The following is a 16240-nucleotide window of genomic DNA, read 5'->3' as shown; positions in this document are numbered from 1 at the left end:
TAATTGTTGTAGAGGAGCTTTTAACTTTAGGTTGTTAAATAGGAAAACAGTCACCTGAAGAATGAAACATAAATATACTAATCTACAGATTTTCATCTTTTTGCTGCATATATTTCTTTCAATAGAATCAGTTTGCTGCTCTCAGTGCCCCAAAGAAAGAAACTTCTCAGATTGAAGGACCATCTTTAAACAACTCTTATGGTTTTAAAGTCAGTGTGCAAAACCTGCAGGATGCAAAAGCTTTACATGAGGTAACTTGCTGCAACACCAAACATGCATAACTTTATTCATGCTTTATACTTTTATTTAAGGAAGGAGGAGTTTGAAGGGAAAAATATTGTTGAATTCTATCCTTGTTAATCAGGGTTTGGTATTTCTAATTTTTAATAAAGCTTCTATAGTAATTTCTGTCTGAAGCTCTCAAAGTTCTTTCCTCCTAACAGCATTGAACTAAGTCCCACAACACCTTTTTTGGCAAAGTAAGTATTATTCCCATTTCCCAATAGAGGAAACTAAACTATAGATGTTCAAAGGACTCCTATTAACTTGAAATCTAATGAGTTAAAAGTAGTTTTAGATACTCCATAAACCCCTAAACCATCACTAATTTGGGTATTTTTAATGGTTTTTAAACTGTTTTTCCTCTTATCTATTGCTTTATGAGAAACTAAAAGAAAATACACAAAGTGCTGTCAAATGTACAAAGTAAACAAACTCAAAAGAGGGTAAAGGCAATAGTTTAACCTATCAGTTACTATAATCTTAGGTGTTGTGATAACACAAAAAAAATTGAGACTTTTTTTTTTACGTTAACTGTCTCCCTTTTATGGCTAGTCCAAGATTACAAAGGATGGCAGTTCTAAAACCAGGAATACAATATCCATAACCTGACTCTCAATCCTTTCTGTTAACCATTAGGCCACACTCCTCTGTTGAATTTTTATTTTTGCTATTGCCCTTACTGAGAATGAAAGGGTAAAGATCCCTATTCAGCATAGCATGTAAGCACATGCACACAGAGGTGTCAGAAGTTTACTTTGAATGGGGGCAGGATGTGGAGACATAGGAATGGGAGTGGAGTGGATGCTGTATATGGGGAGACTTGTGTGGACAGGGTGGAGAGGAACAACTCAAGACTCAGGGTGGTGCAGGGTTTTATGCACGTGTCTCTCGCCAGCTGCTGTGGGTAGCTGCTTCCGGCCCTGACCCAATCACCACAGTTCCTACCTGCTTCCCAGCCTGATCCCAGACACTGCAGCAGCCACTCTAGCCCCTCCATGTCTTGCTCTTCCTTCTGCCCTCTGTGTGTGTATGCAGTTTACAGGGAACATTGCTTCCCAGAATGTGTAGGAGTGTGACATGTGGGTCCAAAAACCTGGATCAGCTTACACAATATTTCTACTGCAGGAGCGCTGCCTGCCCCCAACCCCCATCCCCAGGTCCATCACTCCTTCGTACTTAACTTTAAGCAAGTGAGTAGTCCTCATGAAGTTAAAGTGCTTAAGTATTACCGTGAATTTGGGCCAAAATGCTTTTGAATGATCACTTAAGCTGAAATGTTATCACACCTTCAGCGTGTCCTTCAGAGTAGCCTCCTCATTCACCCTCCAACTTTTCTGTGCGGGTTCTACTGGGCTCTGTCTTTGGTCCCCTTCTCTTCTCCCTTGCCACGGTATCTCATAGTAATCTCTTCTCTAAACACAACTTCAAGTACTGGCTGTATGCTGATGGCTCACAGATCTACCTCTCTACTCCAGACCTGTCTCCTGTCCGAACTAAAATCTCGGTCTGTGTCACATTTCCTCGTGGATGTCCAGCCATCAGTTCAAAATCAACACAGCTAAAACAAAGCCTCTTTATCTTCCCTGCCAAGTCCTCCCACTAACTCTTTTCTTGATTACTATGGACCACACCACCATTCTGCCTGTCACTCAGGCCTGTAACCTGGACGTAATCTTCAATTTAGATCTCTCTCTAGGTCCTTACATCCTGGCTATGTCTAAATCTTGTCAATTCTTTCTGCATAACATCTCCAAGTATAGCCTTTCCTATCTATCCACAAAGTAAAACTCTCATCCAGGCTCTTGTCTTGCATCTTGATTAATGCAACATCCTACTATCTGGCCTTGACAAATGCAGACTTGCTCTGCTCATCTCCATTCAGAATTCTAATGCAAAGACCATTTTCCTAGCTTGTCACTTTGACCATATCATCCCTCTCTTTGCATTCCTTTATTGCTCCCCCATTGCATCAGACGTAAGCTGCTTGTATTCACTTTCACGGGCCTTCATAGTCAATCGCCACCCTCCCTATCATCCCATTTGCTCTTGAGCTGTCGACACTTGCCTCTGATTAACCCATTAATACAGCTTCCATCACCACTTATTAAATTTTCAAACAAACACCTTTGTGCTTTCTCTCATGCTGCCCCTCACATATAGGAGGCATTCCCCTGTGAACATCTACAAAACTGCCATATCTACCTTCAAATTCCTTTTCAGAACTCCCCTTTACCATGATTCTTGCAAAAAAACATTAACAATTAGGCCACTGGGGTGCAGAGACCTCTGCTTACTGTGCCAACTCCTTGTACTTCCCCATCCATTTGTATCTATCTGTTGTCTCTTGTCTTATTCTTAGTTTGTAAGCTTGTTGGGGTAAGGCCTGTCTCTTTGTTCTGTTTGTACAGTGCCTAGCACAGTGGGCTCCTGGTCCAGGACTAAAGTTCCTAGGCACTATGGTAACATATAAAATAACAATCCAGTCTCAAGATGGGGTTTTCTTCTGTTTGTAGGAACACAAATAATGTGACAATTAATTAAAATGCAGCTTGGTAGTATTTGAAAAATAATCAGTGTTCTACCCAAAAAAGTATCTTACAAGTTTTAAACTATTATATTAAATATTTAACTGCAGCATCCAAAATTGCTGGTAACTTTAGGAAATTTTTAATGAGTGAATTAAAAGCTCACAAAAGTGAGGAGCTGATAATGGCTGCTTAATTTTTAGTGTAAAAAGTTTGAAGCTTAATATACCCTAAAAATATTGTGTCAAAATTAAACAAACTATTGCTCCCTATTAACGATTGAGAGACCCTAATTCAGGGGCACTTAACCATTAAAGATTCCTCCTTTCATCATGCTCTAGTTCAATCAGAAGTTATGGGAATGATGCAGAAATTATTGAGTAAAATTCAGTGGCCCGTGTTATACATAGGGCCTTACCAAATACGCGGCCATGAAAAATGCATCACAGACCATGAAATCTGGTTTCCCGCCCATGAAATCTGGTCTTTTGTGTGCTTTTACCCTGTACTATATGGATTTCATGGGAGAGACCAACGTTTCTCAAATTGGAGATCCTGACCCAAAAGGGAGTTGCGGGGGGGTGGTCACAAGATTAACTTAGGGGGCTCACAGTATTGCCAGTCTTACTTCTGCGCTGCCTTCAGAGCCGGGCTACCAGAGCGTGGTGGCTGTTGGCCAGGCGCCCAGCTCTGAAGGCAGCGCACCGCCAGCACCAGCGCAAAAGTAAGGGTAGCAAGACCATACCATGCCACCCTTACTTCTGTACTACTGCCTTCAGAGCTGGGCAGCCGATCAGTGGTGGCTGCTTACTGAGGGCCCAGCTCTGCAGGCAGCAGCACAAAAGTAAGGGAGGCAATACCATACCAGGCCATCCTTACTTCTGTGCTGCTGCTGGCGGCGGCTCTGCCTTCAGAGCTGGGTTCCCAGCCAGCAGCTGACACTCTCCAGCTGCCCAGCCCTGAAGGCAGCACCACTGCCAGCAGCAGTGCAGAAGTAAGGGTAGCAGCACCGCAACCCTGCCTACAATAACCTTGTGACCCCCCTGACCCTTCTTTTTGGGTCAGGACCCTACAATTACAATTACAAATGTGAGATTTAAATAGCTGAAATAATTAAATTTATTATTTTTAAAATCCTATGACCGTGAAATTGACCAAAATGGACTATGAATTTGGTAGGGCCCTAGTTATACAGAATGTTAGACTACATGATCATAATAGCCCATTCTGGTCTTAAAATTTATGACTATATGAGGAGTAACTTGTCTTTATCTATACAGTAGAAGCTTTTTTAACCGGCATGCTGGGGGAACAGGGGTTGCCGGTAAATTGAAAATGCCAGTTAACTTAGAGGGAGGGGTTTAGAATGCTGGGGGAGGATGCGGAGCAGGGGCATAGGAGGGGCTGTAGGGCACAGGCTCTGGGAGGGAGTTTGGGTCCGGGACGGGGATTGGGGCATAGGAGAGGCTTGGGGTGCCAGACGGGGGTCGCACTCATCTCTGGGGGCTCCTTGCAAGTAGCTCCCCGTCCCTGGTGCTCCTGGCAGAGGCGCAGCCAGGCGGCTCTGCAAGCAGGCACACTGCCTCCATCGGCAGGCGCCGATCCCTGCAGCTCCCATTGGCCACAGTTCCCAGCCAATGGGCTGGGAGCCGCAGAGTCAGCCCTCGTGGGGGGGGACGGAGGCAGCGTGCCTGCAGAGCTGCCTGGCCACAAGCCCCCTCCCAGACCCAAACTCCCTCCCCGAGCACGCTCCACAGCCCCTCCCGTGCACCCTGCCAGCCCCACACCAACCACACTATAAACTGGACTTTCAGTGCAGATCAGAAATGCCGGTTTATAGAGCTTGCCAGTTAGTGAAGTGCCGGATAAAAGAGCTTTTACTATATAACTTCTCCTGGTGATTCTGAGCCACTAGAAATCTGCCAAAAACTCTGATAAATTCTGTGGAAACTTTTGGAAAATGTACAGTCCTGTCACCAAGATCTTCACCAATAGAGCTTCTAAACTCCCGATAATCTTCTGGGTTTTGTTCTCTTTAACTCCTATGTTGAGCTCTAAAGAAGAACAAAAATATCAAATATTCAGTTATTTGCACCTTCAGATCATGCGTCTTATTTTGATGGGAATAGCTTTTGAAACTTATCAGACAATACATAAAACACATTTGGTGGATGCTAAATTACTCTACTATTTAGGCTAAACTTGATATTTAAATTGTCATTACTCAGAAAGCCAGAACTGTTTTATTTCAAATTTAGAAGGATCATAACCAGAAGGGCTAGATATTTAATACTGCACAAAAAGTATTACCAAAAAACTCAACAATCCATTTTGATTCAGTAAATTGTTTAACTTTCTTACTGAAAAAGCCCAATACTTCCACTTTAACTGATGATGCATGAGGTAGGACTCAGGAGGTAGCCGGACCCCTGAGCAATATAGTGCACTGTCTTGATGACTGGTAGAACCACAGTCAGTTTCAGCTTAATTTTAACTTTCACTTTTAGAAAGTAATTTTTTGGTTTGGAGGAAAATATTCCAAATGTACTGTTTTCCTGAATCCGTTGACAGACTGATACTGTAGCTGTATCTGCTTAGTCCAGATTTATATATCATGCCAAACCATTGTATATAAGTACTAAGAAGCATGATACATTAATTTCAAAGACATTGAGAAAAGAGAGGAAGAACTGTGTTTGGAGCTTTCCCTCTTCTCACCCACCTCCAGCCTTTTGCTACGCTTCCTTGTCCTGATCTTTGCATAGCTGCTAGATTCACTTCAACTCCAGTCCTCTGGTTCTTCCATACTCAGTTTTTTATCCCCATAATCTACAAACAAGCAAACTGACTTTTGTACTGCTTGAAATGACCTTCCGTTATAAAACAAAGGAGTACTACTACCTGTGTCTTCTCATATTCTTCCCCACACGGGCACTCCCTGTGCAACAAGGGATGCTAACTATTGTGCATTCTAGGAAAAACAAAACAAAACAGGATTTCGTTTCTTCCTTAAAACTTCTAAGCTTTGTTTTCTTTTTTAAAAGCTAGATTCCCACCTATATGGGATAAGCAAGGAATGTATTAACAAATACCCACATTTCTTTTTTCAAAATGAAAATGTCATTTTGCAGAGAAAATGGAAAATACAAAAAATGGAATAACCCTAAATTCATGTTATAGTGTAGGATTACCAAATCTTTGTATGTCCATTGACCAACTAAATGGAAAGATGTTCTTGTGGTCCTGGGTATTTTGTTTAAGACTCTGTCACAATTTCTCTGTGAATTTTTTCCAAATCACTTAATCTCTCTATGCCTGTTTCCCCATCTGTAAAAAATGGAGCTGAGGTGGTACTGTGTTGCACACAAATGTTGAGGCTAAATTCAATACGATTTGTAAAGCAGTTTGGATTCTATGATGAAAAATGGTATGGAAGTGAAAAGTGTTATAATTTAATATTATGGATTATGTAATTTTCATGTTCTTGGTGCTGCCATTTGAAATGTTTAATCAAGACTTAAAGGACCAGGAGAACAGTACCCATTAGAAAACAAACATTCAATATGTAAAAATTATTCCAAGTTGGTTTACTTAAAAATACAGTTGTCTACTGGTAACCTTGCACAAAACAATTAATATTTTTTTAAAAACATTCTAAAAATTTAGGCTTAGTCAGCTGTTTTTTACCTCTTATGTGTAAGTAGTTTTATATAAATGTATTGGACCCTTGCTTATAATGATTTCATTTATATGAATAATCTGCTTCTTTCAAAACTGTGTGAAATTTAATTGTTTGAAAAGAGCCACAAAATATAAACTTGTACTTGGGTTTTCTTTGATGTAGGTCCAAAACCTTACACTCATCAGTATGGAGTTACATGCTCGAACCAGACGAGACTTGGAGCCAGACCCTGAATTTGATCCTATCTGTGCTTTATTCTTCTGCATCTCATCTGACACAGAACTGCCAAATACTGATAAAAGAGAAATCACTGGTGCTATAGTGATTGATAAAGACAGAACAATCTCAAGCCAAGGTTCCTATTTTTTTTTTCTTAAGAGTACTTTGCCAAAATCTGTATCTTGTAAAAATGAAGCATTAGCAAGCCATGATCAAATATGGTTCTATAGTATTGTTTTAACTCATTTAATTTTCTCTTGTGAGTATTGGATGCAAGGCTATATTAAGCATAGGTAGAGTTTTCCTGCTTATATCTTCCTATGAACCATCTCATAGGTTGTAAACCACAGATATGATACATGTATGCAGTAGACCTGTGTTTGTGTACTCCTGAGCAAGCTCCTGCAGTGTTCTAGAGGTGTAAAGAGGAAAATTTGCCTTAGTCTCCTGCTGAAATTGCTGGCTAGCTACAAATAGAAAATGTTAAATCAAGACAGTATGTTTAATATTTTACTTAAGGGTTATATTTGTGGTTTTATCTGATCCTTTTAGGATCTAAACAGGGGCCCTTATTGTATTGTACCTTTTTGGCTTTGTTTAGACCAGTGATACTCAACCTGTGGCTCTAGAGCTGGATGTGGCTCTTCATGGCCCTACAGGCAGCTCTCGCAATGTAGGCATCTGATCGGCGCTCCACTCTATCAGGCAGCGCGGGGAGCACTGAGCAAATGGACCGGCAGTGTGGGAGTCGCTGAAGTTCCCCCTCCCAAAGGGGGAAAGAAAAGGAGCTGCTGGGATTCCCCCACAGGTAAGAGTAGAGATCACCTCCCACCCAGCAGCCGGGGGGCAGAATGGGGAGAGACCACCACTCCTTCCCAGCAGCCAGGAGGGGATGGAGAGAGAGAGAGTGTGCTGCTGGGAGAGGGGATGGTGGGTCGTGTCATGATGTGTCAATATATGATGATGATGTGACACTGCATCATCATCAGACATTGAGGAAACATCATGACACAAAGATCACAATGTCGGTACTTGATTTTAAGGTGCTCTGCAACTCCATTTAATGGTGAAGTGGCTCTCCAGCTGTTAAAGGTTGAGTACCACTGGTTTAGACTATTAAAAAAAGTCCTGTTTCTTTTAAGATTTATTCTGGGGAATTAAAAAAAAAAAAAAGTGGCATTATAGCTGTATATTAAACCACAAAATACTGTCTAACAATAAAGGCATAGCCCAAAACCTACCAATAAAAAGGAAATTTAGTCTTAAGGCAACAGTTCCATCCTTCACCTGCTTCTTTAAGATATTGCAGGAATTTTATGGGTTTAGGTGAAGTCCCTAATATTACTTTTAATGTAGCTTATTCTGGTATTTGTTTCTTTGTTAGTATTTTTAATTAACTCCATTATTGTACTGAGTGAGAGTTGTCATGAGAGACTGTTATGGCGCATTAGGAACTGCTCTGAAAAATTATGAAGAAAACTCTGTGAATAAGACTAGTAGTATATTGAAAAATCAGACATACTGATCTGCAGAATTTATTTAGTGATAAAATGAGGTAGTTCATTTAAATGTTGTGATAATCTTTCTTCCTTTTTATTGTAAGTGCTCTCACTGTTTTCTTAGTGAAGAGCTTGTTGAGCTCCTTGAGGAGTGACTTGAGACTGAGCTGCACATCATTTTACATTATTGCATTTTAAGTGATAGCCTGTATTTTAATTAATTCTGAAAATGCACAGAATTATTTTTTGAGCTAATGTGGACTAATGTATTCATCTTTTATCAAGCTCCTTTTAAAACTCCAGTTGATTGGTTTAATCAGAGATGTTATGATCTGTTATGTAAGGGAATTTTGAAGACACAGTTGTTGTTCTGCTTCATTACACTTCTTCTCTAATTGGTTATTTTTTATTTCCTCGAGTCAGTGGGGGTGGGGTTGGAGTTTTAAAAAGTATACTGTGTTGTATAGGGCTTTTCATATGCAAAGCACTTTGCAAAGAACGAGTCTAAACAAGTGTAATGTAGTTAATTAAAATAGATATTTTATGTGAAGAATATAGAACATAAGATGCAGTACAGTTCTTTAACATTTTTCTTCAAATATAGTTCTTAGCCTGACTGTTGTGGATGTAAAATGCTAACATTGTTCCTTGGGTCAAATTTGTTCATCTTTGGGAATTTCTAGAAAATTCTCTTCTTCATGGAACAATTTGCAAAGTGAAAAAATGGAAATCTTGTGCCTAAAACCCACCTTTGAGAACAAAAATAATCCAGAGAAGGATTAATTGTATTAGTAATTTTTAATCAATATTAAGACAGATATGAATGTACTTTGTAGAGGCAGAAATTATTTTCTCTGTTCAAATGATTTGAGTTGTATGTTTTATTTTAAAGAATAAGAGAGACTGGAGTAGTGGAGTTTGTCCTAAAAATTAATGATTATTTCACTTGTTTTCTAGGTAGCAGAGACCAGGCCCCTTTGCTCACAAGATCTGGAGTTACAGGACTAGAAGTCACTTATGCTGCTGATGAGAAAGCTCTTTTCCAGGAAGTAGTGAATATTGTAAAAAGGTAGCATATCTGTGTGTTCTGCTTTTATTTTTCAGGCATGGTACAGCAGATTTAGTTCTTTCAGCCCCTGCCAGTCTCCCAAGTATTGATTGTTATTGTCTTTCCCCAAAGGCTCATTTCTAGAATGGACAAGCATGGTGGTCTCTTGAATAAAAACATCTGGTTTTCCTTTCCTCTTATACCAGGCATATAATAAGAGCCTCTTAGTTAGCTGAGTTAAAGCCCCGAACCTAAACACTCCTATCAGTAATCCTGTAAATTTATAACCTTTCCTCTTAATCCCACAATCCAGTATACACATTTCAGTCTTGAACTCTCAAAATATTAGATATTACGGTGATGAGAACTATAGAAAACCTCAAGATAGGAAGACGTTTTTGCAGGTTTTTTGTGGCAAAATACTTTCCACACAGAAATTTATATGGGTACATGAGCATAACCTGTAGATAAAAACTAGTTTCCTGACCCATAAATTTGTCTTCTCTGAATGGGAATCCCTTGTTCTATTAGGCTTGGAAAACTGCAGGGTTTTTCTCTTCCAAGTTTTGAACACCTGCTTTACAGCATCCTCTGGTGCTGTAACTTTGGAACTGCAGGCACATCTCTCTGCAAGGCCCAACTGCCAAAGCTGCGAAAGTCATAGTCTCAAGGAAAAATAAGCAGACTAAACCGTGAATCATCTGGCTGGAGTACATGCTGAAGACAAAATGTGTACTAGGCAGAGTACATTTGCAATTCTCTCTCTCTCCAACCAGAAAACCTCTGAGGAGAATGACATTGACCAACCCCATGAAGCCAGAATACAAAAAGAGTTGCTGAAAGCAACCAACATAGGGTGGGTCCTGACAGAGCAGCGGATACTTGTTCAGAGAAGACAAACTTACAGGTAAGGAAACTAATTTTATCTTTATCTTTCTTGGAAATCAGGTGCTCCATCTGCCTTGGGAAACCACTGGAAGTAGCAAGCCGTTTTAAAAGAAAATCCCCCAAGAAATGGGTGGAAATTTAAAAAGAAATCAAATGCCAGCATGTAAACAACATATCAAAGATATCACAGCAGTTAGAAGTTTTGCTTTATTCATGAAGATCACCATCAATGGAAGACTCAACATTTGTACATCTGAAGGCATCACTGGATGAAGAAAGGATACTGATTTTGTAGTGCTTTTTGAAGGAATGTACCAACAACCAGATAGCTTGCCTGGCAAATCTCTTCATAAGAGGCTCTGTCTCTTTTACTATAATGTGCTAGTACACCTGTTGGAGTCAGCAACTTATCCTCAGAAATTGCTTTAGGTAATTTGTATTCCTCGAAGATTACAGACTTAATCCATATATATATAGAGAGAGAGAGAGAGAGAGGACTTTGATGTCTTACACTATTCTTCTTAGTCCCACCTTTCACCTGTATAATACCAGTAGGGCATCAAACTTTCTGTAGGTGTAGTTCTGTGCAAATAGAATTTTACCATTTAGACACATCCTTTGTGTGCATCTGTTTTCTCTTTCAGCGTGTGTAGACTTTGGGCAGAAAGAGTATAAGAATATTGATAAGGTTAAATGGAAGTCCGTGGGGTTTTTATAAGCAAAATCAGCGGCTAGCCTCAATTACTACTTTGAGTCGGGGGAGTAAAGGTACTTAAGCAGGAATTTTCTTGCTGATGTGATCACTAAAAGGAAGGTGAACTAAGATTGGCAGACAGAAGTTTCTCTTGGGGCTCAAAAGGAGCTTTAATGAGAACACTTAGTACGGGGAAAATTTTCAAAAAGTCTTTTGTTGCCAGTGTTAGAGAGTTTTTCTGCTTAGTGCACCACAAACACCAGATTCTCCTGTTGACCTGGTAAGATCAACTGATGAAGGATTTCCTGCAGTTGAGGAGGAAATCAACCAGATCATATTCTAGGAAACGTTACTGTTCAGGATCCAGGGAACAACTCTCAGAGATTCAAGATCTGGGTGAGATAGAAGACTTTTGTGAATTAATTTCTAAGAAGCTGATAAAATCCCTGGCTGGCATACTGACCTTTGCATTAGTCTATGGAACTATAGCTACTTTGGACCAAAATGGAATAATCAGTATGACTGCACATTTCTTCTTGTTGATCTTTCTGACTTTCTCTGTAGAAGAGCATAACTCTGGAGACCAGACAATGAGAATGACAGCACATCTGTTCAGTAGGCTTGTGGGTTGTCACTGCCAGGAACCAAAATTATTAACTTCCTGGTGCATTGGACAGAAAACAAATCTACTTGTGGGAAGAACCGTCTCCAAACAATCAGGGACTTACTAGTTCAGCTCCCAGGTCCATCCCGCAGCAGTGGAGCCAACTGGCTGATTTCTTGGTCTTACTCCAGATGTATGTGACATTGAGGGAGACATCCAGATGTTCCAAGTGCAATGGAAGTCGTCCAGACCTCTGTTTAGGATTTTGTTTCTTGTTCTGCCTTGGTGATTGAGCCACAGTGGTTTCATCACTTTCCACTTTCTACATGGTTGGTTATGAACTCTGGAAGAACATATCAAAGAAAGCTGACTACTACATTCCCCATCATTTGCAGATCCACGGCATTGGTGCCAGGCTAGGACTCCCTTGCGGGGACAGGACCATTTACTTTCTGTTGTATGCAAACACCTACGAGTTTCCCATCAGAACAATCTGTTGTTCATCATACAGATTGCTGTTGTATCTGCCAATGGTTTGCCCTTAACAAATGACCCAGGGGTCTCTAGCAGGAGAGGGAGCTCAGCATCGATTGGTTGGGACTGACAGCAGATTGGTTTCATGAATTTTGATAATTCCATTACCTGATCAGAAAATTATGAAGGAGTGGAGGTGGAACATCACTCAGAAAACTATCTGGAGGCATTAGTATGTTGAAACCTATAGAGTGAAGAACAATAAATGAGTGAGGTCCTGACTTTTGATAAGTTTTTTTTTTTTTTTTAATTCAGGCAACACCACTAGTCCAATGTCAGTTTTGAAAAGTGGTCCGCAGAACTGAGAGCTCTTGTGATGTAATTAGAGCACTCATTACAGATTCATCTCCAGTGTTGCTCAAGAAAATTCAGCAACTGTGAAGCCTCATACAATTGCATCTATGCCAGTAGTTCATCCACAGTGGTAGATCTGAATACTCTCATCTCAGATTGACTGCCAAGATAACCATCAGTTTGGTAAATGCCTGTGGAGCAGATGAAAGGCTGAGAAGCATTGCCTTGAATTGATAATGGTTGTCCCTGATGGTAAAGCATTAACATTTTTCAACGATGGGGCATATTAACATGTAAAGATAAGCCTTCTTGAGGCCCATGATGCACAAGAAATCCTTGGTGTTTCTCTTGAATCGTAAAGCACAAGTGTTTCTATGCTGAAAACTTCCAGATATTTTGAATACCCCCAAAGAAGTTGGAGTAGAAACCAAAGCCTCTTCCATTAGAACTGGGAGATTATGCCAAAGAAGAGAGGTTTTGAGATACTATCTAGAATACCTTTGGTTTTCATAAGGTCTTGTGGCAAAGGAAATGATGGAAAAATTAGTGGTGCTCAAAAGTTATTGAGGAGATCTTTTCTGATAATACTGAGAGCCCATTTGTCTGAAATGAAACCAGCCCACGTTGCAAAGAATTTCTTGAACATTCCATCGGGGAAGGCAAATATGAGTTGGCAGGACTTCATTGTCTTGGAGAGGATCCTCTCTGACATAATGCCCTCTTATTAGTTCTTGGCCTTGATGAGACACCGTGGATGAAATCACTGACTGTTCCGGTATTACTGAAAGCTGTAGCAAAAAGAGCTGAAGCACATTCTAGCATTTAGATGAGGATTGGCTAGGCATAATTTTATCAAAATTTTATAGATTTTTCAGAATTTTTTCTAAAACTTGAGAGGTTTCACCTCAAAGGGTGGTCCTAGAAATGGTGTTTGAGCTGCAGCTGCCTGTTCCTTCATGTTAAGGGTGTTACAGAAGAGTTGATTTTGGCAAAATGTTTTATTTTTACTGCAGATTCCAGCTGTCCTGAGAGACTGCTGGAGCGTGAGCTGTCTGAGGAGAGTAGGAGCACTCACAACTAGGGATATATGCATGGCTTAACTCTTTGTGGAGACAGCTAAAGGGAGGCACTTAGGAGGAGCAGGAACCAGCAAATCCTCCTCATTCTGAAAGGCTATTGAGATATTGAATAACATGAGATTTGAGGTTCAGGAGGTGCAGGAAACTGTCTCTGAGCAGACACAGCCTGGGAGGGTGAACTCTCAGAGAAACTGAAGGGTAAACTTCAGTGGGAGTGAGTCACTGAAAAGGGCAGTTACAAAGGCCTTCCTTCGGGTGCTAGGAGCAGTCTTAGGGTGGGAGGGAACTCACACGGAGCCCAAAATTCCCTCTTTGACCTGTCCTGTGTTGGCTGCAGTGGTGTGGAGATGATGCTCAGGAATAAAAGGAGGACTTGGGCATAAAATATGCTAAGAAGCCAGATACCAGCTGTAAAGCAGCCCCTCCCTAACTTTGTGCAAACAGTGAAGATGATCTACCAGCACAGAGAGGCGAGTGCAGGAACTCTAGGTTTTTCGGAATTGCTGTTGGGACAGCTCAACTTCTGCTGATACGGAGCCTGGGGATCTGCTGTTATACTAAAGGAATCCCTGTCCCACTCAGATAGACCATCTTCCTATCAAATGGAGGCCAGCCTGCAGGGACAGGGAGAAAACTGGAAAAGTGTACCTGAAAAGAACTGAGAACCTCTTTTCAAAGACCCAAAAGTAGAAGACTTGGGAGAGCTGTGCCTGAAATTCAATAGGCAAACCACTAGAGGATGCTCTAAAACAGGCTTCTAGAGACGATAAGGGAAGGCTAAAATTGCAAGCCATTTTGCCTCAATGACTTGAAAAAGATGGAAACAGTTTGCCAGGCCTGATGGAGCAGTGGATTCCCATGAAAGAGAAATTAAATGTTACGGGCCTCTTTCTTTCACATTTAAGGCAAATGCTGCCCCTCTGGTGCAGGTATAGAGGTCCCTACATATAATGGAAAAGGTGCTATTCTGCTGTGCAGAGGGGGAGGAGCAGGATTTGGGGGCTTTACACAGAAATACATGCTCCTGCATGACACAGAGCTAAGGGAATCAGGAATAGAAGGAGCATGGACAGAGTCAGTGGATTCACTGCTGCATGGTCCACCAGCCATGTGCCCCCCTTCTCCCTCCCTCTCCCAGAGTGAGAAAGCAGGAAGTGGCTTCTGAGAGAAGATATGAAATATAATATACCAGGATATAAGAGAACACAATCTCCTTGAAGATTGTATGGTAAAGTCACTTTTTAAAATTGTAGCAGGTTTTGCCATAATAAACAATAATTCTTAGCACTTAAGTCTTGTCCATAATGCTTTTACATGTAAAGGGCTGCATAAACATTGAATTAACCACATTTTCATATTAGACACATAATATTATATTTGTTTCTCATAAGTTCCTTAGCACCATTTCAGGAGGTCAAGAAGATTTAACATCAAGTTGCAAGGGGAAAAATCCCCTGCATCTGCCTTAAAATAAACTTCACTGAAATAACTTTTCCTCGGTCAGTAGCATCTTCCTCTAAGAATCTCCTCTTACTTTCCAGTACCAGCTCTATGAGTTTTGTTGCCCAAGGAAAACTGGGAAAAGCTCCCCAGAGTTTTCAGTTATGCAATTACTGTCCACTAAATATTTTGCGGTTCTAGACAACTCCCTCTTCTGTCTGTATTGTAAGTCTGGCCTGCACTCTTTCCTCCATTTGCCTCAATATTAGCTGGAGGAAAATGAGCACTCAGGAAAAACGTACATTAAAAAAAGAAAAGAAGAAACAATTCATTGAAATAAAAAGAAATGTTTACTACATAATGGAAAGAAAATGGAGATGACATAGCAGCAAAACTAGTACAGAGTGAATCTTTCTGTCTAGAGAGGAAAATGATCATATTTCTTCTCTCTACAGCAAGGATGATTGGATTGTTACTAATATTGCATGTTTTAAATCCTCCCAGTACGAATGCTACTTTCCATCTCTGCAGAAAGATTGGCAATGGCTTGAAAGATCGTTTTGAGGCCCATCTTTTTATTTTGCCAATGGTATCAGCCAGAAGGTACTCTGTATTGGCCTACCTCAGGCCATGTAGTCTGCTCTGGCATACATACCTACAATCCCACTCACTTTTTTCCCAGTCAACAGCTTTCAGTTACTAGAATTTGTTAGTTTCTAGCAGGTACAAAAACTGGCCCAAATAGTGTATCTCTTAATAAGATTGCTTGACTAGTGAAGAAGACAGTGTGGGCTTTTTGAGAACGGAAGCTACAAGACAAAATCCCACATAAACCAGTGAGGGGGCAGGATGAAAAAGAAATGTAAAACTGAGCAATTAAAGCATGAGCTATGGATGACCCTTTTTCTCAGTTATTTTCTTTGTAAATGTGATGAAAGAAATTTTCTTCAGCGTCACAGCCAGCATTTTTATCTCTGTTGGTAATCAAAGGAATTGCTTGACTGTTTTCCCAAAGAATAGTAGGTTTTGCAGGAGAAGATATAGGTAGTAGTGGTAGAAGAATTAGCTCTACTTTGCAGATGGGAAAACCGGTACAGAATGGTTAAGAGACTTGTCCAAGTTTATGTAAGAAGTCTGTAGCAGAGCCTGGAATAGAACTCAGATCTCCTGAGAATCTAGCTTTGTGTTTTTAGTTGCAAAACTACCCTTCTTTCCTCTACTCTAAGAGTACCAAAATTCCAGACAGATTCAGGATTAATTTCCTCTCAAGGAAGCAATATAGAAGTATTTTGCCATATTAATCTGTTTATACTCTGTCAGACTGCTTGCAACAAGTTTGTTGAAGTTACTGGACCACAACTTAATTATGTCTTGTCCCACTAGTCAGATTTCACCTACAGTCAATATAATATTGCTTTCCAAAAAACTGGTGAGATCCCTATTTTGTTCTTT

General features: G+C 40.4%; 1 protein-coding gene across 3 annotated transcripts in view; it reads left to right on the top strand.

Moving 5' to 3' along the window:
- REV3L (REV3 like, DNA directed polymerase zeta catalytic subunit) overlaps positions 1-16240 on the top strand; it is a 251239-nt gene that overhangs the window by 166920 nt on the left and 68079 nt on the right. For all 3 annotated transcript variants that reach the window (XM_073337056.1, XM_073337055.1, XM_073337057.1), the window contains exons 16-18: positions 126-251; positions 6652-6844; positions 9165-9276. In XM_073337056.1, coding sequence (XP_073193157.1) covers positions 126-251; positions 6652-6844; positions 9165-9276 — 431 coding nt within the window. The remainder of the gene's footprint in view (positions 1-125; positions 252-6651; positions 6845-9164; positions 9277-16240) is intronic.

The sequence above is a fragment of the Lepidochelys kempii genome, chromosome 3 (genome assembly GCF_965140265.1).
Source record: "Lepidochelys kempii isolate rLepKem1 chromosome 3, rLepKem1.hap2, whole genome shotgun sequence".
Lineage (NCBI taxonomy): Eukaryota > Metazoa > Chordata > Testudines > Cheloniidae > Lepidochelys > Lepidochelys kempii.
The sequence above is the reverse complement of the archived record's forward strand: the minus strand, read 5'-3'. Positions and strand labels throughout refer to the sequence as shown.